The sequence below is a fragment of the Stegodyphus dumicola genome, chromosome 1 (assembly GCF_044657685.1).
Source record: "Stegodyphus dumicola isolate Sdum_Otavi_A_Nest chromosome 1, ASM4465768v1".
NCBI classification, from domain to species: domain Eukaryota; kingdom Metazoa; phylum Arthropoda; class Arachnida; order Araneae; family Eresidae; genus Stegodyphus; species Stegodyphus dumicola.
In genome coordinates, this window is record NC_140768.1 from 225,870,203 (window position 1) to 225,895,140 (window position 24,938).

Here is a 24,938-nt window from a genome sequence, read left to right on the forward strand (position 1 = left end):
CATTTAAGAAAAATAGCTCGAGATTTTAAGCTAAGCTTAGATCATCTGTTAATTTTAAATTATTAACTGCATAATTATCATCAGTGGTAGTATCTTCAGAATCGATATGATTTACAGCTTCGGATGCCATTTCCTTCAAATTCACTTCATCAACTATTCTTCCACTAAATAATCTTGAACGTTTTCAGATCCACAAAACCTTCACCTCTGATTAATTTAGCAAGTTCTAATATGCCACCAAATTTATTTTCTGACGATTCACGCATGTTTTCTATTTCAGCTGAAGAGGGCCATGTCTTCTTCCGGCATGCATTTAACATTGATGTTGATGTTTTCAGTTTTTTCAGCGACAATGATGTCAATATAATGCTTGATTGAAAATTTCTTTCAGGCTTCCATTATATTCATTGATTCTAAATTGGTTATGTCTAAAATCCACTGTAATGCTCTTCTTATGTAATACATTGTAAAGGTATAAATAATACCTTCATCCAATGGTTGGATCAACAAAGGGTGGTAGGAACAGTAGTTTGGAATTGGGATTCAAATCTTGTAGGTAACATGGAGTACATCTTGTGGGAACAATCAAATAGTAACAGCACTTTGAAGTTCAAATTGTTCTTAAACATTGTTCAACATTTGGCACAAAACAATTTAAAAACAAATCTTTAAATAAATTTCTAGTTACCTAAGCTCCAAGATTTGCTTTCCAATATACCGGTAAGGTGCTTTTATGTACGCCTTTAAGTCCACAAACTAGCAAGTTTTTTTTTTTTTTTCCCTTATAAAGCTCCGCGACCCATTACTGCACAAAAGTAGCATTAGACAATCTTTACCCACCTTAAATCTAGATGAAGTTTTTTATTTTTTTGATATAATGGTTCTATTGGGCATTTTTTTCCACTGAAGCCCAGTTTCGATGGCATTGAGAACTTGATCTGCTGTGTATTTATGCTCTTCTATGATGTTTTGAATTTTTTCTGGATACATCCTAGGAAGTTCACGATCAGCTGATGCAGATTCTCCTTGAATTCTAGTGCTATTAATTACAAAATGCTACTTTAAATTTTTTAACCAACCTTTACTTGCCACAAAATCTGGGTTGACAAATATTCCATGTTATTTGTTTGTAAATTTTAAATGCTTTTTGTTTAATGATATTACCATCCAATGAAATTCTTTTATGACAGTTATCATCAATCCAAATACTAAGTGCTTTTCCATCTTCTCAGTTATTAATGCTTGGAGGGGGGAGCTGCATTTTTTGCAGATGTGGGAGATCCTGCAGCAACTGCGCTTCTTATTTCTTTTTCCGGTACTATTCGGTTTTGAGGGCCGTAAAAAGTAGCCAAACTATTGTTGATGCCAGTGCTGCCAAAAATAATTGTGGCAACCCTAATGCAAGAAAGGAAGTATAATAGTAAATTACTATCTAAGATTGATGTTTTAATTTAGATGAAAGGTTAATTTCATATAATACTTTTTTATTATTATAATTTATATATAAAAGGCTAAACATGACTGAATGGAAGCATTAGAGTAAATATCTATTCAGATCATTATTATAATTTAATATATAACAATTGCTAAACATAACTGAATGGATGCCTGCATCGCTATTTCGCTATAGAGTTATCGCTAAAGCATAATGTCATCTCATTGGTTGTTCAAACATAATTTCCTATAATGAATGATGCCCTTTCTTTGAAAACACTCTCGGTAAAGTACAGAATTGCCCACTTATTTGTTTGCCGCTTTTTACAAGGGTAAAAACAATTTCAATTTTCTTTTACTTTTTAAGTGACAATAGGTCGATGTGTACATAGATAAAGTCAAGGGTGTGCACAATGCCATTTTTGTGGAATTCCGGTATTTTTTTTTAAGTGAAAATAAGTTGATGTGTAAATGGATACCGAGTATGTGCAATTCTTAAAAACACGTCAAGCAGTGGGTAATTCTGCACTTTACCCAAAATTCTATCACAGACTTTTCGTCATGGGCAATTCCCAAATTGTTAAATCCATAGGATATCAAAAAAGGATTTAAAAATTAAACTAGTATTTAAATGGCGTCTTAAGAATAGAACTATATGAACTTACGCAATCTGAAATCAGCGCGTACGCTAGATTTGGCATGCTGTTAAATGGCCACGTTTGCTAGATTTGGCGCTTTTGCACATACATTTTTGCTGCAATTTTTTTACGGCCCGCAAAACGGAATAGTACCCTTTTCCCTTTTGCTTTTTCTTAATAGTCCGAATTGTTGCTTCATTCAAATTAAGATTTTTTCCAATGTGAGATGCTCTTTGTTCTTTTAAAAGATGATCCAAGATTTGTATCTTTACTTCTAAAAAAATTAATTTCCTCTTGATTTTTTTTTAATTATCAGAAATGGCTTAGGACTGAAGTTTAATGTCTTAAAGACAAAAAGTTATTCTTTAATATTCTATTGCTCAATACAGACTGCCTACCAGAAGTGTGAGACACTTTTGTTTTCAGGTCACAGAGATGAGAATTCAAATGTTGGAAGCTGAACTTATAGGTTTTGTATTTTTGAGCTTTTATTGTGAGCTAATGTTGTTCAATCTTCTGTGATAGTGAAGTTTCTTCATTGTTATCTGGGGATTGTGGTCTCTTGAGACTGTGTATTGTTTCTAATATTCTATACTTTCAAAGTCATGGTGAGAAAGAATTCAATGGTCCCTCTTCACCATATAGCTCATCTCCGAGGACATTTGTTCCTATGGGAACCAAATCTTAGAAGATAACTGGCAAGATTTGCCAAACAAGGATTCTTAAGTGTTAAATGAATATGTGGGTGCTTTGCTCAATATGGAAAAACTTTGTCGAGTTTGTTAAAGGTCTTTGGATTTCTTGGGCAATTTTCTTATCTTGTTAGAGTGAAACTATGTTATAGGCTGCTGTGTTGTAGGAGAGTTCTTGCAATTTATGAATCATTTTATAGCGAAACCATGTTACAAGATGCTGTACTGTAGGAAGGATACATGTACACACACACACACACACACACACACACACACAAAAAAAAAAAAAAAAGAGGTTTCCAAGATCTGCTAGTTAAAAATTCTGAAATTTGTCTATTCTGAATTTTTTTTTTTATATTGAATTTTACAATGTGTACATTGTATGAAATAATACAAGACCTAGATATCACCAATTATTTTGAAATAAATAAAAAGCAAAGAAATTTCACAATACAATAATATTTGCCAAAATTAACAATATGGAAAATCAAAATGTAATTTGGCATTGAGAAACCAAACTGAATAGGTTAAACTATTAGGGTTATATTTGTTTTCAAAATTCAGTTTTAATTTATTTACTATAAAAATATTGTGTATTCTTGACCTGTCTCCTCTATAATATATTGAATTATCGAATCATATCTGTATATCACAAAATAATAACAAAAATAAATTGAATTAGTACTTCTTCTCAAGAAGTGTAATGAAACTTACCATAACATTAACAAGCACAGTCTTGTAATACTAGTTTTGCTCAAAAGTTACATTTAGTGAAAATGTTGCCAACAATGGCATTTTCTGATTGGTTTATTTTTTTTCAATTCCTATCAGGGTTTAGCTGCTTGCTATGCTTTAGGTTAGCTTTCTGTTCTGTTTCAGTCAGCAATGATATAATGTATGCAAATTTCCAAATTTATGATTAGGAACTGGTGCTCCTACTCACTCGCCGCCCTGTGCCGTGGCACAGGTTGCATACCCCTGGAACCAGCACTGGACTAGTCATTTAGTAGAAGACAAATAATCCATGGAAACTATGGATTAAAAATAAACTGTATTAGAGCACTTTCGTGTAATAGGATCCACTTGTTATGCTCTATTCCAATCCTAAACAGAAGTATTAAATCAGTCCTAAACAGATACAAGAAAATTATCAAAGGCTGTTTTAAGATGCACTCTTAATAAACAATGTAGAATTTGAATGAGAGGAGAAAACTGTAATACTGTTTAAGTTTTTTTTTTTTTTTTTTTTTTTTTTTCTTTTTTAGAAAGAGCAGGCCAGTACACCATCATCACAAGATAAAGAAGAAAAAATGTTATAATTACTCAGATCAGTTAAAGCAAGAGACAGAACAGATAAAAGAAAATGTATTGCAAGTGATAACGAGATCAAAAGTTAATGAAGAACTCTCGTTTCTTCATTAACTCTTTAACTCTCATTTTGCTTTAAGAACTCTCATTTATTGTTCATAAGGTTTAAGAACTGTCATTTCTTCTAAAAAGCAGCTAAGAAATCATCCTTAGTTGTGTAAGCCATATATTTCAGTCATTGTAGCATGAAGTTAAATCATTTGTAAATAATACTAATAATCCTGAAGCACGAAGAATCAATGCGAAGTAAGTAGAGTGAAAACTGGAAGCATGACATGGATAATGAAGTGATTTTGCTGAAGGAAAATCAGATTTCAAAGCTATGCTTTTAAGTAGCATATAATACAAGGATAAGTTTAAACAAGTATAAAGCCAGATTTGTTGTTAAAGATTTCAATCAGTGTCAAAGCATTAGTTACTGTGACATGTACAGACCAACAGCCAAACTGGAAACCATATTTACAGTGCTGGGTAAAAAAATCCATGGTTTGATATGTCATATGTACTTTTATGTCAACAACATTTTTGTGTAGAGAGCTAGAGGATATTATTTACTTACAACAGCTAAAGCTTGTTGAAGTCACACAAAACATGTTTATAAGCCCAAGTGCTGTTTATATGACTTAAAACAAATTTTATATTATTGACATAATTTTTTTTGGGCAGTTTCTATTAAAACTTGGTTTTAGAGCAGGTAAATCTGATCTTTTCTTTTATTTAAGAAAAGTATGAGAAACATCTAGTGATTCAGATGTTGATAATGGTCTAATTAGTGTAACTGATCTGCAAAGCATGAAACAGTCATTAAAAGCAATATTCAAAATTTTTGTTGGAAAATTCCCTTACTTTGTAGTATCGTGAAAATAATAGAAATGATGTCATTACAATTAACTTTAAAAAAAAAATCAGAAGAGTTTTTATGTGCTTTATATTTAATGCCTGTAAACCTGTAACAATGCCTTTGTTGAAGCAATTAGAATTATAGAAGCTCAGAAAAATGAAGGAAACTAATTTCCTTGTTGGATGCAATTGCCATCCAAAAGCATGATTGGTTTTAAAAATAAAAATTAAAAAAAAAAAAAAAAAAAACCTTCACTACTTAGCTTTTTAGCTATAAGTGATAAACTGATATAATTAATTTCAGCATCAAGTAACTGGTATAAAAAATGTACTATAGATTTTAGTGGATGCACCAAAACTGGGAGATCTGCATCTTTGTTATGAAAATTTATGTTGGAAGAATAATCTATTGGCATATTCTGAGACAGGTAATAAATAGTATTCAAACATAAAAGTAAATTAGTAATAACAATTGAAGCTTTTAAAGAACTTCTCTTATTTCAGAGATTGTATCAGTGTGTAGTGAAGTAATTCAAATTATTTATATTATGGCAAAGCATATGAGAGCTTATCTGCCTAAAGGGAGAAATGCCTTCATGAAGGACTTTTTAAGGGAAACTGGCTTAAGCCATGTTGCATATAAGAAAACCATTAAACGTTTAATGCAGCTAGTCTGTTTGCTAGGATTTGAACCAAGATCAAACTACATGTGATCACTTCCCCCCTTTTCAGTCACTGGTGTGCTTTATCAAACTTGATGGAAATGCATGTACTTCTAGTAAGCATTAAAGAAGCTACAAAACCAGCACAAAATCCAAAATGTCATGGGAGGAACAAGTACATAGAAACAATGTATTTCGTTTATGAGAAAAGTAATGGAAAAGAAATTGTACTGAGTTAAAAAGTCTCAGAAAGATAAATTGCTAACATTTGGAGAGGAACATTTTAAAAAGATTCAGTTACTTATCTTGTGTGAGGTTATGATAATAGGTTTATGAAAAATTAGAGACTAATCAACCATAAAAAGAAACTGTTGACAACGCAACACTGATATTTTTTATGTTAATTGTTTCTGTTTTTGTGATGACAGATAAGACTTATGTATTATATATTTAATTGTATCTAGAAAATATTAGTTGCTAGATACAATTAAAGAACTAGTTCAAATACTTCTTTACTGTTTATTTGTTGTTCTAACAAGTTTATTCTATGTTGAGTATTAGCTTTAGTGTAATAAAGTTATACTTTACACATAATTAACTATGCCTTATCATAAAAGTCTTCAGTGAAAAATTCTCCTAAGCACCACCTTCTTAGATTTTATCGTAATTTGACTATGTGTATTTACATTTCAAAACAATAATTTAATTTTTTATTTGAATTATTTTCTTTTGCTTTGAAAATTTGTTATTGTCTTCTCTTTTCTAGACAACAAAGGAAGCTCGTGCCACTCAAGATACCACTAAGGAGGTGAGCTAATTATTTTCCATAAACACTGCTAAGAATTCTTTACTTTTTAACTACCATCCTATAATAATATGCAATAAGTATCTGGACTTTTTAAAATTTTTAGCAGCTGCAAGAAAGAATTTGGAATTTCCTGTACCTTTTTTTCAGTGATATTCTCAACTGCCATTGCAATGCATTTTTCCTGTATAGATGTGAATTTTTGTATTCCAGTCTTTTTCTGCAAGATTGCTATACTCAGAGTTTTAATTGTTAGCTAAAGTTTATGGTTCTTAAGCCTGTCTAATGACCTTCTGGTGGAGTATAATTGCGATAAAACATCATTATATTTGATGACCTAAAGAAAGAACTACACTAGTACATCTTATGTTGCAGATATATCTACCTTGAAAACTGGTTGTGATTTTAACCCATGTATTATTTGTATGAAAGACGCTTCTCCAGTTATAAAATCTTGTGGTCCAAAATCTATTATTCCCCTTATTCTGCATTGTTCTAACTTCCTTGTAGAAGGAGTGACGAATGAAGTAAGTTGCAATTACATGTGCTGCTGGAGGAAGTTTTTGAGCAACCTGGATAGGTTTTGTGATTTCACTGTGGTATTATGTCAGGACAAATGATTCTCAAGAATATTTTGGTGAAGGTTTTCGTCAGTTTGTGTGTCGGTTCTGAAGCTGGATTAACTTTTTAAAATTATAATTTTTTTTAATGTTGGTAGAATTAAATTATTTTTTTCTTCTGACAGTTTTTTGGAATTTAAGTTGGTGTTTTTCAAATTTTATTGTATTTTTGTTGAATGTTGGTAGGATTAAATTAATTTTTTTCATACGATTGTTTTTTTGGCATTTAAGTTTTTCAGATTTTATTGAATTTTTGAAAAATTTGACGAATAACTTTAAAGTGTATTTTTTGAAGAAAATATTTTTTATCGTGTATTCTTGGCATTCATTGGAGTCGATGTTTCCTTTATTGATAATGTGTGCAGTACATTATGAGGTAAATATTTTACATTTTGTTAATCGCTTCCCTTACACATTTTTTTGAAAAAAATTGCGAAAAATCATCACATTTTTTTAATTTTATTATTAAATACTAGGAAACGAAACAAAACAAAACAAAATATATAGGTTTTAAGTTGAATTTTTAATTTTTTACAGGTGTAAAAGCATTTAGTTTTTATATTAGTTTTTATATTAGTTTTTATATTAGTTTTTATATTAGTAACTATCCCGAGTTATCTCGGGCAAATAAAAAAAAAATTAAATATTAGTCGTTGTATGAGAGTTTTTGAAACAAGAGGCAACACAAAGTGATATCTAACATTCTATACACTGGTATCTGGTCTCTTTTACTGGCTTACCTCTGGAATCTCTTTTGCGGGAGCATAGAGGACACTGTCTCATTGGATTTTATTTTTTTTCAGAAGCAGGAATAACATCTGAAAAATGCCTTGAGGTTATAATCACTATCTGAAAAATCATCGCTTTCGCCATCTTGCATCATCGCCATTATTTTACTTTTTTCAACACAACTATCATTCTTTTTATGCATTACTAATCCACAAGCCGACGTATACTAGACAATAGGGAAAACACGTGACCAGTTCCGCCAAAAGAACCGTGAAACCATTAAAACTTGGCGAATTGCCAATAAAAGCTGAATATTTCCTTTCATTTCCTCCAAGCCGAGTGAAACCATGATAAAACAAATCGTACCGACAAATTCTGCTTTGCCCGAGTTTTCTCGGGATAATAATTAACTGCAATATGTACGAACCCGGGATAATCAGGCAAGCTGTTAATGTTAACGTATTTTTCATTGTCATGTGTATCCCTAATGGTTGTAGATGCATGATAGGTCTTCTGACCTTTTATGCCATTCTTTATTATTGATATTTTTCTTGTGTTTGCAGTTAGAACCATACATCTTTTCTAAATTTAATAGTCATCTTGAGTTATGAAAATTCTTAACAATGATTTTCTAATTGAAAATACAGTAGCTATGCAGGTATTACATGTTTTAGTTAAATTATCGCCTTTTTGAAAAAGCCCTGCATTATGGTATTTAGACTAAAATCATGATTTTCCCTTTCCAGTATGGATTCTGTTGTACTTAATTCTGGTAGTGATATTATTTTAAAATCTTCCGCTACTGGAAAATATGATATCCTAAAACAAATATTTATTACAATACATTCTGAAAACAAAGTGCCAAAAATTTGTACTCTGTTATAATGTCTTGGCAACCAGCACCATTCTCAGTTGTTGACTCTCATGTGCGCCGTAGCAAAAGGTACCGTAGATGAATCCTTATTAAGCTCTTTGTGGCTTGGAAGGCTTTCCAATAATACACAATCTATTTTGGCTGCTCTCTGTGAAGATGGTTTGAGTAAATTGGCTACAGTTGCTTTTAAGATTTTTGAGCTCGAACCTCACTCTTATGTGAACATGGCTATTGTGACCCCTGAGCCAAGTGAATTTGCAAGTGAATAGTGGAACTGACAAAGCAAGTTGTTGAGTTAACCTCTGCCTTGGGATGTGATTCTCACAGTCCTAACTGCAATTTTCAGCATTTGCTCCGGCACATTAGGTCACGCAAATGCACTCATTATTACAAAAAGCAAACAGAACAGACTTTCTGTAATGTAAATTTTGATTAGTGTGCAAGGAAATATCAGCTTGCGTGTTTCCTTCATAAAGCGGAAAATGTCAAATCACTAACCATAGGGCTAATAGTGACTGTCACCCTTGCGGTTACTATCACCACTTGAATACTGTGTCTGTTCCTGACCAGTATCCCCTACTGTATATGAAGGACAGTACACAGATTTTTTTTTTTCTTCCCCTTTGAAAAAATATTTTTTTAACATTTGATTTAGCTAGGGCGTACCAACAAATCCCTGTTAATCCAGAAAACATGGCTGAAACAGCTACGACTACCCCTGATTACCCCATTTAAATTGTTTGAGTTTGTTAAAACCCCGTTTAGTTTGCGAAATGTAGGCCAAACATTCCAAAGATATTTTCATCTAGTACACTCTGGCTCAGCAAATGAAGATGACCATAAGAGTCAATTATGTTTGAATTATGAGAGATTGCAAATATATGGTTTAAAATTGAATCCTTCTACTCCCAGAGTACTGAGTAAAATTGAATCCTTCTACTCTCAGAGTTCCCAGAGTATTGAATGTATTCTGGGAAAGTCATCAGTATCATTTGTTAGCTGTTATATTGTCCTTTCAGGTGTTCGGCCTCTTTCTGAAGAAGCTGCTATAATTTCTAACTCCCCTAAGTCTCTAATAATGTCTGAATTAAAGAGGTGTCTGGGGAAATTTAAAAAATAACTAGAAATTTTATAGCTGTATACTATTCCTGCATTGGAATTAACTGGTTTGATGCAATCTTGAATAACACAGATGGGAAAATTGATATTTGTAACATCTGCAACCAAATTCAAAACTTTAAGGGATGATAAAATGTGCCAAAAAAAGGTTTTATCCTAATTGTATGAATATAATTCAAGCTATGAAATGATAGGGTTTAGCAATATAAAAATAAAATGGGGAAGGAAAACTTGAACATATTACAAAACAGATTACAGAAACAGCTTAAAAAGGCAATTGTGAACACCAGTGCAGGCTTCACACCTTCAAGTAATTATTAGTACACATTTTCAAAAATATTAGACATTTTTCGAACTATGACAGTGATAGTAGAAATCTTGGCAACAAGGCTCTCGTTGGAATTTATACACTAACGTAGGTGATGCATTTTAAATAATGTGTTAGAACTGCATATATATTTTAATATTTATTGGATCAGGGTATCTGTTTGTACAATTCTAATTGATTTGCTACTTTAAATTATTGACAAATCATATACATTTATATTTTTATGTTTTGCAAATACATAACAGAAATTTTAATTTGATAAAACTGTCATTTATTCAGTATGCCCTAGTGTGAGTACTGTTTTTCTGAAAAAATTTATGACAAATCTGTGGGAAATAAATAAATTTATCAAAAAATATTGAAAGTTAATTTTAGCACAATATTTGGTAATTCTTAGTTTTTCCTTACTTTCTTTAAATATATTTTTCATGAATTACTTTTGTTTCAAAATAAAATAGCATTAAAAATATTAAAAAAAAAAAAAAAAAACTAGGGTGAAAAAAAGGCTGGCAGCAGCAGCATTTAATTTAAGAACTTTTTTAGCTGACAACTTTATGCAACTGGTGGTGCTTGCCACAAAGAATGTTATGTAAATAATAGGAATAATGCTTTACTCTATAATTTTGAATTTTACTCTTGATTTTTCTCATATATTTTTTTAGCAATGAACACTTTCTATTCATATTTACCTTACTGTAGGACCTGTATAATTTTGAAGAATTTGAGCATTGAAACAAAAGTTGAACCTCTCTCTCTCTCTCTCTCTCTTTTTTTTTTTTTTTCAATGACGTGCATATATAATCTGCCTCTGTAAAAACAGGCACTTTAAAGTTAGAGCGATCCTCCCCTCATCAATGATCGTAATGTGTGTCCTTATCACTGCACAGATAAGATCAGGGAATTTTAGTAAATTAGAAGCATCAATCTTTTATCTTCTGTGACCATTATCATAATATGAAGCATATTTTTTTTAGAGAATAGTTAAAATACTTATTTTAAAGTAACAGACCATAGTATCTTACATATAGTGTAAGATATGCTAAAGACAATATGATTTTTTGGTACTTTTCTGTTTCGCCGGCGCAAATGTCACCATGCAGACTTTATTGGCGTCAACACACAGTATACGCATAAAAAATTTTAACAAATGTTAGTTCTAAGAATTTTTATTTTGAAGGTATGAATATTTTAATATCGCTTAAAATTTTGTAAAAAGACAATAAATTTGTAAAAAGACATTAATTTAAGAATTTACTATGCTTTCATGGTTTTTTTCATGGTTTTTTAATGGAATTTACTATGCTTTCAACACCCTGATTCGCAGTTTCTTATCACGTCACCCCTAGTGATCTCATCTCCCGTAAACTACTGAGGTACGCGCGAGTAACGCATGCCTACAAAAGTATAGATAACCTTACCTAGAAAAATAGCAATCTTAATTGAGATAGGCATTTAACATTAAGAATGAGATTTAATAAGGAGAAGTAATATAGATACATAATAATGGCTTAAGGAAGCGTACAGTCCCAACACTGATCGCAGTTACATATCACGTGGAAAGCACGAGTTGTTTCACAGGCACGCACACACAGACTGAAGTCGTTACCCAGAACTGCCGGGTAAAATTCTTCTCTTCCCGTCAGCCCGTAGGGTTGTCAAGCAGGTTTACTGTTTCGCCAGTTGGCGTTTTTCTCCAGAGTTTTTGAGTCTGTATCGCCTGTTTGGCGCTGCCGCTACACTACGCTACAAAAATCTAATTCTCTCAGTAATGATCTACATTAATTTCAAGTTAAATCTTAATTTGTAATACAAGTTTAAATGCAAGAATTATTTCAATTTGTACGAATAGCTTACTCCAAAATTATGTAAAACCGCAGTGCTTTTACTTCGCTAGTGCATTCTCATTAGAATGGATGAATTTAAGGGTATAAAATTTAACTATCTGGGTAAAAATTACATGTAATTGTACACCAGTATTGAAAGAAACAATCAATCTGATAAGAAATGGCTGCGACTTGTTTTGAAAATGAGGCGTAAATGATTACCAGTGAGGAAATTTCGTTTGGTATCGGTTGTACCATTTTTGGCGATTTTATCGCTTGCGCCGGCAAAATGGAAAAGTACCGATTTTTTTAAAATTTTTTATTTAGGATTAAGAAGGTAAAATCTCTGAAAGCAAGTAATTTGATATTGAGTTTTATTCATAAAAAGGATGGTTTTGATTCTTATGATTTCAATGTTTTCTTCATATATAACCATGTCTTATCAGAAATTTTTTCATGAAAACGCTTTTTGAAGCAAAAAATCTTATACATCACCATAATGAAATTATGTGCATTGTTCGTAATGATTAATTTCCAATAGCCCAATTGTGGTCAAGTGGATAAGATCATTGAACATTGGTAGTGAAACACAGGTTTGAATCCCAGCAAATAATGTGGCTGCATGGGTACTGTTTTGATTTTTCCTATGTGCAACATGAATACAAAATATTGAAAATAATTCCTTTTATCAAGAATATCCTCCAAAGGCATCCATTGTGTTAAGCAGATAGCCCTCATTTGCTTTGTTGTGTTTGATTAAATAAAATAAATTCGAAGTTTCACTATTTTAGAATTTTTCTTCTTTTGCAAGAAATATTATAGTTGTAATCTTCTCTAATTCGAGTAGCAATTAAATGTGTAGAAGTATTTAATTAGAAATTTTTATTTTTGTAGGAAGTTCATAGTAGTCCTGTGGTAGTCCGTTCTCTTCAAGATATCATTAAACAAGTAAGTTAACAAGTTTTCTATAAATGTTACTAAGAAATCTTTTTCTTCAAAAAAATTAATTCAGAAGGAAATGTCTTCCAGTTTCACCCTGTATATTTGTACAGTACAAATCTGAGATCCAGAGCTGTTGAGCAGATTTTAGAAATTTTCAGGTTTTTAGATCATTAGTTTAAATATAGTAATATGACACACAGAAATTATAAAGTTAAAAATATGATGTAGTTGTTTATGAAATAATGATTTTAAGGGAATCGAAATTTACTAAAAAAAAATTCTCAGCATTTATTTATTTGTTTTAGTGAACATTTCTTTCAATGTAAGTTTTTTAATGTGTTTTATTTTTTGTACTTTCTCTTTAATTTTAAAGATTGGCATTATTTATTCGCTTATAATGTTCCAGTGTTTAGGTCCTGTAATTGCTGTGTTGGAAATTCTCATTTCAAACTGTCATTCAAAATTTTTTCATTCCCAGCAACCTTTTCATTACTTTCTTCACTATTGGTAGTGATATGTTATGGATTTAAAGCTATACTGCAAATTTTGCCATGTGCTAGTTGGTTGATGATTGGGGCATTGTCATCGCACTCACAAACTTCTGTTTCATCATTTTCATTTATTTTCAACATTTCTTCACAAATTCCAATAATTGGAAAATTTGCCTTTTTTCTTGTGATAACTGAAAATTCTCAATTTTGCAGCTATCATCATCACCATTAAATATTGTAGCTGACCATAAATTATGACAAACATTTTTAAGACATATCCTCCTGTGATCTTGCAAAGTGCCATACAGCAGATTTTATGTTGAAATATTTCAAAAATTCTTGAATGAACTTGCCACTATTCAGGAAGTTGCTGTAGATTTCAAAAATATTCAAAAAGATCTTCATTTCTGCATACGAAGTACTCTGATATCAGTTGGCTGAATGATGGATGTTTAGAATGGAAGAAAGAATGATGCTAATATGTTAAGTCTTATTAAAAAAGTGAAGCTGAACGTTTATCTATAATTAGGACAATTTCTGTATCCTCTGGTAAACCCAGCCAGTTTCAAATGCTGTTGAGCCTTGGGCGTGAAATGAATGTTTTTGTCATCCATGCTGTTTTATTTGAATCATAGATGACGCAGAAATTTTTGACTCCTTTAAATGCCTGAAGTCATGTATTTTTTTGACTATGAAAAGCTTACATTTTTGTGTTCTTGCAGCATTTGCTCATGCCATGTATGTAGCATGTACATAGCATGTCTTGCTTTAGAATCTTTGATAACATAACTGTTGGAGGCCTTTTCTGCAAAGATCAGCAAGGTGCATGTTGCCAGAAAAGATCAGTTTCCTCAGCATTTTAAATTTGTTCTGAAGGTAACTTTTTGCTATTAATAAGTCTGCTAAATTCATTTGCAATTTATTTAGCTGCTGCAGTATTAGATGAAGCTTTTTCTCCCCAAATTTTTAACTGCCTTACACCATAGCGATTTTGAAATTTGATTAACCAACCTGGCTGGTATGTGCCCTAATATTGGGAATAAAAAATCTTTTCTTTTCTGTATGTTCAGAATTTATTTTAAATTGTAATTTTTGCTGAAATTCCAATGCTGATTTTTTTCTTTCCTTCTCCTTCCCCCTTTTTCATTTAGACTTTGTAATTTTGCCACATGTTATTATAACTTGCTTGGCAGAAGCTTAAGTGTTCCATTCTATATATGTTCCCCCTCTTTGTTCATGATCTCATTCATATTTTTTTCTGCATTTTTTACATAAACTATTAACTTGGTTAAAAGATAGATTTTTTGTTAACCTTATTTTAGCAAATAAATATTGTAACTCATAACTTTTCGTATGAAGTACTGAAGAGAGATTTTAAGCTTGTAAATGAAATTGAGAAGAACATTGTACTGATTTATTTTCAACATTTTCTGGAGGAGAGAGGGTTAAAAATATTTTACTTGCTTTTTGAATAACTACTATATGTGTCTCCTTAATCTTCCATAGAAGGCTGATTAACCCTTTTGGGGCATGCATCTCAATCACTGAACCAGTCTCTTGGGATGGCACTCTGACAGGATGTACTCTCTTGTTGCTTTGGGCAAATTGTGCTGCTAAGTTTAACTTTGATAAAAATTTGCATGAATTAAAATTGTAGTCCATATGTTCTAATTTTTGGCATGTTATGAGGGGAACACTCAGGTATTTGTCAGAATTAAATGGAAAATTTTATCGTTATTTTTTCCTTGCCATTTGAAATTAAAAAATGTTTTGTTAAACGATACACAGAACATTTGCCTCAGTTCTAGCTAAACTCTTAAGAGGGATGAATAAAACCTCTAAAATAGTAGGACATATATCCTTATATTGCCAAAAATAATAACAAAAGTGTTCATAAGCATCAAGATCATCCCCATGTATTTATATCAGCAATCAGTTAATAGCCAGCTCTATTTATTTACATTGCTCAACCCAGGATTTCCCCTTTGATTCCAAAACGAAGTACCAGAAATAAGAAATACTGCAGTTGAATGAGGTCATTGTTCTCCATTCTCAATAAATTTCACTATAACAGGCCTAGAGCTATAGCTAATGGCAAAAAAAGATGCTAATTAAACATTCTCTCTAAAAATCCATATGTTGTACACCTCTCTTGTGCATTAAAATGGCAATTCATGTATAATCAGTTGTAAGATGTGGTATATGAACTATTAAATATCACTATTGGTAGCAACCCATTAGTTGCCAGTTTATGGCATTTAAACAAAAACATATTTTTTCAAGTTTTTAAAAATTTATCATGAACTATAACTTTTTTTTTTTTTTTTTTCCATTAAAGTTTTTGTTAATCTTAATTTTTTAGCATAGTAATTGGGAACTTATATCTTCTATAAAAGATGTTAATTTTTTACAAGAAAGCAGCATTTTCCCCTTAAATCACGTTTATCTCTATGAGAAACAATATCTGGTGATTTATTATTTTCCTTTTTTCTAGGCATCATGAAATGATTTTGTATTGACTAAAATAAAAATTAATTGGGATATTGTTTTATAGCTTTCTATTTAAAGATACTTTTAACATTGTTTCAACAATGGTCAGTTAGCAAGTATAAATGGACAATGTGAAATAAAATAATATATGAAAATGAATGACAATAGTCAAAAGCTTGCTCTGATACTTAAATTGCTGAGACCTGTAAAAGAAGCATACAAGATTTATAAGAAAATAGTTGAAAATGAGTTTCCTGAAAAGAATAAAAATTTGCCGCTCATAACTGGAAGGCCATTTCAGGTTGCTTTCGTGGTTGCTATAAATGTCCAAATGTGTATCAATATGAAATATTTGTTTGAATAAAGGTTCTAAACTAAACGTATACAATATATATTTTTACATTGTTTTCAGTTAAGGACCAAATGGATGTAAATGTGTAATAGATGAAAAAATACCAATGCTGAATCATTCATTTTCATAATATTTGTGATAAAAATAGAATAATAGTTGTTAATTTTATTTGCTGCATAAAATAAAAACAAAAACAAAACTAAAAAAACTCTGATAAAATAAGGATCCATAGAAATATTATGATGAGAGGCCATGAAATCCTGTCAGTGTTTGTATTCATGGAATTGGAAGTTTAAATACATTTTTGCAAATGCACATGGTGCATAGGAAAATCCCTTTAACCTGAAAGTTCTTGTGAATGGAGAGAGCTATAGCTATGCAAGTGTGGTAACAGTATAGTAAAGCAACTACACCTGACGTTATGCAAATGACAGCAGTGTCCCTAGAGCCAAAATTTGGAAGATGGGCATTGCAAATCAAAAATGAAAAGAGATAAAGCAAAATTTCAATTAAAAAGTTTTAGGGCATCATTTAATTAGTATGAAACAACATTTAGTTCACACAGATAAGATAGACTGTCTCCTGTATACCCAAAGATGTCCGCAATTGATGTACAATTATTCTACTCTGCATATTCACATTTCAGAAATGTAGCAGTTCACAATTGCAGGTTATTACATTGTACTGTACTGTAATGTCTGTAAAACTTTAGTTTCCAATGCATTTAAAATTTTAGTTTAAAAGGTATTGGCTCTTGCTTTATGCAAACAGCATAATCTCAAACCTCATTATAATCTTGATAGAGACGATAACATTAACTTGTTATCACTGTGTGATAGTTTTTGCTTTTGCGTTTTTATTTATTTTTGTGTATGTGTGTGTGTGACGTTATCAAACTATATTGATGTAAATATGTATTTTATGCAATAAAAAGCTGCATATTTCTTAATACCTATGGCTATTCTTTCAAACGTTTGCACAAAATGGAGTGCATCGATTGCAAACATCTTTGGGTATACAGGCAACAGTTTATCTTAAGAACCAAATGTTGTTTCATACTAATTAATTGATGCTCTAAAATTTTCTAATTGGAACTTTTGCTCTATCTCTTTTCATTTTCGATTTACAATGCCTGTCTTCCAAATTTTACCTCTAAGGGTGATGCTGTCATTTGCATTAGGTTGGGCATAGTTGCTTTACTATACCTCACTTGCATAGCTGTAGCTCTCTCCATTTGCAAGTATTTTCAGGTTAAAGAGACTTTCCTATGCATCCTATATACTATTTGTAAGGTGCCAACATGCAGCTGTCGTAGCTATTTTAGGCAGTAAGTCTGTAAAGCCATCATTATGTTTTGCAATTTAAAATTTAATTTTTAAGAATTTAAATAAAATAAAATGGAGAAATGTAATGGCTTGGCTGTATTAAAAATTAATTATAAATATATTTTAAAAAGTTATTTGTTAATTAAGTGATAAAAATTGCCGAATTAACATTATTAGAAGAATCAGCCCAAAACATAATTGTGTCTCATTGTGAAAAGTATGGTTTGAGCCATACTGCCTTCATTGCCGTAACTCTTAATGTTTTCTACATTTTAACTCCAGTGATCTAACACAGCTTTGTAACTGGAATCTCTAAGTATTGCTATGTTAATTTGCAGTGCCATCTAACCCAGAGGTGCCCAACCGAAATCGGTTTGTGGTCCAAGTAAAATTTACTAAACTGAGATGTGCCGCACATATCAAAATAAAACAATAAATTATTCAAAATCTGTTATTATTGTACAGCATTCAAAATATTTTATTACCTTACAATTAATGTGACACTTGTTTTTGTATTTTGAGATTTTTTTAATATCAATGGATAATTTAATTGATGCTCATCATAGTTGATTGGTCATGTTTTCATTGAGCAACCTGCTGTGATACTTTGTTTTTACTAGCTTTAATTTGGGAAAAAATGACTCACAGTGATAAGTAGTTCCAAATGCTGATGTAATGCGCATAGCCAATCATTTTAAATTTGGAAATTTATCTTCGAGGATATATTTTTGATAATATTCAATCTTATTCCCTTCGCATAGGCTTTTTAGCTTGATGCTTGATTGTAATTATGTTCGCTCCATTTGCAAATTTGGAGGCTCCGATTCCACCTCTACGTTAAATGAAGCTTAAAATATTGTAAACATTTTCTCAAACTTTTGTATGTAGGAGAATCTGGTGTTGAATTCTTCAAGTAATTTTTCAATTTCCATAGAATATTTGAAGAAGTTTTTATGGTCACTTTTATAGTCATTTAACAACGGGAAATAAATTGTTTGAGAGCAATTGATTTTCATAAAGCTGAAGCTTTGCTACAAAGGCTTTTATATCCTGATAACAGTAGGTAATCAACTTATTTTCACCTTGTAACTTCTGGTTTATCTCATTCAGTTTCATTGTTATATCTGTTAGAAAACATTGATCATCTGAAAGTTCACTTATATTATGACCATTATTGTTCGTGAAAGTTTCAATTTCTTCCCTTAATTTCCAAAATCTCAATAAGCAGTTTCCGTGACTTAACCACCGAATTTTGGTGTAATAAATGAGATCGCTGTATTCAGATTCCAATTCCCTAAAATATTCTTGAAATTGACAATGCTTCAGTGGATTGTTTTTAATTGAATTAATTACCTTAACAAATTTCATTCCATGAGACATATTTAACTCTTGTGCACATAGATTCTCAAGGTGCAAAAAAAAAAACAATGACAAATGAACATTTCAAAATCATTTGAACTGATCTTTGTGTTATGCTTTTATGTGATCAAAAATTAATGTAACAGCACCAACATTTTTTCCAACTATTGAAAGGGTTCCATCTGTTGCAATGCCGACAAGATTTTTCAAATCTATCTGAATGACTTTGTGCGCAATTTATGACAGCATCCTTAATATCTCTTCCAGTGGTAGTATCTTTCAAACTCACAATTTTTAGTAGTTCTTCAGTAATATTCATTTGACTGTCAACACCTCTAATAAAAATAGCAAGTTGAGCAGTATTATTTATATCCGACGTTTGATCCAAAGCCAGTGAGATACCACATATATTGGTTGTGGTAAATATATGAAGCTTGTTGTAATTGTGTTCAGTAATGCACAAATCTCACTCGAAATATTTTCTATTCTTCTTTCTACAGTTTGACATGATAGATTAATTTGAGTAAAGAGATTCAGTTTTTCTGGACAGATTTCTTCAACTATGGTGATTAGACAGTCATTGAAATAGTTACTGTCTGTAAAAAGCTTCATATTTTTAGCAATAATTTGGGATACTTGAAAGCTAGCACTGACAATAACATTTGATTGGGCAGTTTGCTTATGAAATATGTATTGTTGAGATGTCAAATTGTTCTTCAAAGATTGTAATTTAGCTTTCTGTTCGCCGACAGCAAGTTTATCAATTTCTCCATGTTTTTGTTCATGGTGTCTTTTTAGGTTGTATGATTTTAAAGTTGAAATTGAATGATAACAAATTAAACATACAGCATTTTCTTGAATAAAAGACTGTGAAAGGAAACTATACTGCATATTAGATCATTTTCAGTTCAATATTGCAACATGAATTTTGGATATATCATGCATACATAAACTCACTTGAATGGTACATCTGTGTTATAAATGTATATTCGTACCAAAGTTCATTAAAATCTGTCCATTAGTTTTTCAGAAATTCAGTATAATGTGCAAAGCCTCTTAATTTTGCAGGTGAATATATATATATTGGTTGTGGTCTGGAGGTTTGCATATCTTATGTCAAGATTTTGGATTTTATGCTGTGTATTTTCAGAGAGAAAAATAACTATATTTTGAAAGAAATTTCTTAATAAAGAAGTTGTGTTATTATATGTATATGAAATTCTAGTTTTCGTAGTTATGGAAACAGGGCATAGATATTTTGAACATTTCCTTTATTGCATTTTTTTTTGTGTATTAAATTAATAAAATTCCCAAGTAATTACATCTTGAGATCTGCTTCTGGGAAAGATGTTTTCTTCATGTATTAAACATGCCTTATTAGAAAGTCCATGGTAACTTTATTGAAAGCAAAATGGTGTTGTAATTGCCACGTGACTATGTATTTGCATAGCATTGTGGTGGTTTAATTTTTCTACCATTCTCTTTTCTTGGAAAGATTTATTATTATTCCCCTTTCATATTCAAATAATGATGAATATAAATATGAATTAAACATTTCTTCTTGCAGGAAATAATGCGTCAGAAACCTACCGTGGTTCGTTCTCCACGAGAACTTCTTACAAAAGTAAGTTGATTATTTTTCCATAAATAAATGTAAAAAAGACCTTAATTTCGTTTCCAAAAATTGTTTTAGAAAAATATCTATTTTTCCAGCTTTCAATTAAAAATATATATACAGTATTTATAAATTTTAGGGAGATATATTAGATATGACTCACTTTTCTAACACAAATATACATTATACCTGAGTTCATCCTAACATCTTACAAATATTAAACGTTGTTGCATGCATATGGGTCTGTAATAGAATGAATGCCAGCAGGTCCGATGATAGATAGATAAAATGTATTTTACCGAAAGAAACACTTCACAGATCTGGAACTTTCTACAAAAATAGTTGTACAAGTTTTCACCGTGTCACAGAGTACGATCAGTAGTTACAGTTCAAACTACTAAGAACGTTAAAGACAATGCAAGCAAAATGTACCTAAAAGGCAAAGCTTTCAATACTTTGAAGTCACTTTGAACTAATAGCTCACAACAACAACTACTCAGAGCAAATGCTGTCTCCAGTCTTATAAAGTTTGCACACAACTGCCAAGATATTTCTAGTACTTTCTGCTTCTCAAAATTACTGAAGGGCATATGAGCGCCGAACAGTTACAGAGCATCAAAAATCAATTGCAATTATTCAATTACGACACCTATTATGTTGATACAGGGACCAGACCAAAATGTCGCCAACCTAATGCAAATTTGCCCAACCAAATGCTCTCTCCATTCACTAAATTTGGTGACTTTTGGCGATTTCTTTCCAGATTAGCAAGATAGCCATTTACTCAATGTTAAATAGACTTTGCCCTTATATTCTTATTTTTCTAGCAGATCATCCTCTTTGTAGATGTTCATGGTACATTATACAGAAAAATATAATAATTTCATTAAAATGTACAACTATGTACAAAATTCATGACACTATAGTTTAGATAATATTCTTACTTTAAAGTAGGAATACAACTTTGTGATATCCATCAGTCATTTAAAATAAGGTATGAAATATGAATACTATTGTGAGAGAAAAGGGAGGAGGGAGGGAAGCAGTACTGGCAGTATTTTTATAGAAAGTTTTAAAACAATTTATTTAACAATTAGGGCATAATACATACCTAACAGCATCATGCTTTGCATTTCTTTCCTCTTATATGCTGTTCAGGTAAAATACTGTAATTGCTTTTATAAAACTAATTGCATTATTCTTATTATTGCTATTGTATTGTATGTTATTATTGCTAATGTGTGCGTGTATGCAGTGAACCATTTAAAGTTGATAATATAAAATATCATGCAAATGAAGCATTTTAGGAAGAACTATTTCAAAAGTTAAGCAAATAAGTAGCTGCTGAGAGAACAAATAGCATTAGTTAAGTTTTATTCGAAGAACATTTTTTAAGAAGGTCAACCTAAATTTTTTAAAGGGAAACCTTTTATTTATTTATTTATTTATTTATTTTTTTTTTTTAGCCTTTTACTTAACTTGTCGCTATGGTTAAAATTTTGCTACAGATTTTTAAATCATTTCCTGATAAGCTATAAAGCTCAAATTTTGCAAACACTTTCTTTGTGGATGAGAGTACAATAAAGAGATTTTTCAAAATTAATTTAAATTTTTTCAAATTTAAATCTGAGATGTTTGCATATATCCTTAGTTAAGGAACAAACTAAAGATCTCAATTTCTCAATTTTACTGTTTAAACTATTAGATAAAATGGGAGAAAAAACTGTTAAATGAAGTAATATGAAATTTGTAACACAATTTCTGATTTTTTGGCAAATTTTTGGGAATTACTTAATTTTTTCTTCCCAACCATTTGATGTACATTATTTTAAAATTTTAGCATCTAAAAATGCATTTTACAAAGTTTTGAAATTTTTTCAGATTCTAAAATAAACTCTTCACCCTTTTTGAAAACAAGAGTGATCAAAAGATATTTAATGGATGGTTTTTCTATATTAAAAAAATAATAATGCATATTGCAATGTGACTTCAGGCAGAAGGAGAAGTTTCTGTTCTTCCTTGGACGTCACGTGATTTTGCTTGGAAACATAGTTTTAAAGTTATGATGTCATTATTTGTCACCTTGTTTTTCTTGTTTCTGTTTGAATTTCTGTAATATTGATTTATTTTTTATTAATTTTATTCCCTTGCTGTAAAGCATTACTTGCAAAGATATTAATATAGGTCTTCTTGAATTTTATAAATGTTATTTCTTTGCTATTTTTTGTGTTGATTTTTCAATTACTATTCATTTTGTTAAGCTCAATGACAACATTGTGTAAGGATATATTAGCATTTAAAAATTATTTACATATGAAATCTGCAACATTATTTTTCATTTTTTTCATTTTATAAGTTTATATATATATATTTTTCATCATTGCATTTTAAAAACTGTTTTCTTTAATATTATTGTGAAATGTGATACAGGGTTATCGTAAAAGAATGCCTGGATTACAAAATTTTATCACGCAAATTAATAAACACATATAAGCATAAATTTAGTACTAAAATAATATGAAAAATACAGAGTTTTATACCCATTTCAATACATTTTGATATGTGCATTATTGGTTTCATGACAGCCATCAATACAATATTCAATCATCCTACATGTGTTGTGAAGCATCTGTGGAGTTAGAGTTTCAATTACGGTTTTGATTCAGCATTTTAGTTGGCTAATATCAATAATGATTTCAATGTGCACAGTCTTCTTAATGTATACTTAAAAAAAAAAAAAAAAAAAAAAAGAACCCTGGGGCATAAGAGAAGGGCTTTATCCTGGCCATGGAATTGGACCATCTCGTCCAACCCATGATTTGGAAAACCTCTCATTTAAGACTTCATGCACAGAAAAGAGGAGGAGCTCTGTCCAGCATGAAGAGAATATTATTCCCAGTTACAGATTCCAAATCATCGGTTTGTAGAAAGACATAAATTTCCAGATATTCTGATAACTTTTTGAGGTATAAAGGTACTCTGTAAAGAAAGGCTCAACAATGCAATCGTATAGCAAGCTGCACCAAACATTAAGTTTTGGAGAACCACAAATGTACTGGTAGATTTCCGTCAGCTGCTGTGATTCCCAAATGCGACAATCGTGATGATTGATACACCCATTAAAATGAAATGTTGTTTCATCTGTGAAAAGATATTATCAAAGGATCCGTGACACATTGACAAAACACTTAACCAACACCAGTTAGCCCACATCGACACTTAGCTGACACAGACAGTTAGCCTGCAAGGACACTTAGCCGACAGGACATTTAGCTGACACTGACAGTTAGCCAACAGAATACTTAGCTGACTAGGACACTTAGCCGACAGCACGTTTAGAGTCACAAAGTTATTAAGAACGTTTAGCTACAGGACATTTAACTGTCAAGACATTTAGTCAGCAGGACATTAAGCCAAAAGTGAAGTTTAACTGACACATACCCAATAATTATTTAAACTTATTATCAATTACAAAATTTCTTAACTTCTCCATAAGTTTAATATTTAAGTCATTTTTTTCAACTACCAGTAAAATTCATTTTTTGATTCTTAAAGATCCCATATGTGCTTCTAATTGTGTAATTTAGCATAGTTTGATATATATATCATGTTTTTGTTGTATATTGACCAAATTGAAAAAGCATTGAAATTTCTAGTCAGGAAATATGAATTAATTTTCAAAAGAGAAAAATAATTTTTTTTTAGCTAAGTACGACGGTCGTGTAGTTACATTTTAATATGGAATCTTCAAAAATTGTCCATAAAGCTTCTTCATTTAATCAACTGGATTCCTTTGAACACTTTCACACCATTAATAATTTTTCTTGTTTACTTAATGATACTAATTTTCCAATCTCGCTCTTCCTAATGCTTTCAAATGTTTAATACCTTTATGTTTCATTACTATTTTACTCAACACATCAAACTACATTCCTTCCCTTATAAAATCGTTTCGCTCCTTCCACTATTGAAATTTCCTTTCCCTATCATGAAAAATCTGAATAATGCAATAAAAGTTATTTTTATTCTTGCATTATATTTTTTATGGAAACGTTGGCAGTGAAGGGTTACTTTAACAAATATATTTTATTTTGTTATTAAAAACAATTAAAAAGAGAATTTTTAAGACAAGCAAAGCTTTAAATTATTTGTGACCTCTATAATAGGCAGTTCATGCCACCATTCTTGAGATAAAAATAAACAACTTTATAATGTCACTGTAACTGACCTGTTTCTGGTCACCTCTGCATCGCTTCCAGCTTTTACCAATATGCCATGTAATCATGTGAGGGTTACGGCTGTATTTCAACAGAACTGATAACGTTGTGCTAGTGTGATACATATGTTATAATAGGTATTGGACCAGTTTTTGTAAACATTTTGACTTAACACTTTTCGCCATTTTGAGACAGCGGAACAATTGTAAAATTTT

The 24,938-nt window shown here is 30.9% G+C and overlaps 1 protein-coding gene across 14 annotated transcripts in view; it reads left to right on the forward strand.

Annotated features, from left to right (window-relative positions):
- The window catches only part of LOC118179658 (uncharacterized), a 149,462-nt gene that overhangs the window by 35,935 nt on the left and 88,589 nt on the right, over window positions 1–24,938 (forward strand). For all 14 annotated transcript variants that reach the window (XM_085826142.1, XM_085826141.1, XM_085826143.1 and 11 more), the window contains 3 exons: window positions 6,401–6,442; window positions 12,827–12,880; window positions 20,459–20,515. In XM_085826142.1, coding sequence (XP_085682268.1) covers window positions 6,401–6,442; window positions 12,827–12,880; window positions 20,459–20,515 — 153 coding nt within the window. The remainder of the gene's footprint in view (window positions 1–6,400; window positions 6,443–12,826; window positions 12,881–20,458; window positions 20,516–24,938) is intronic.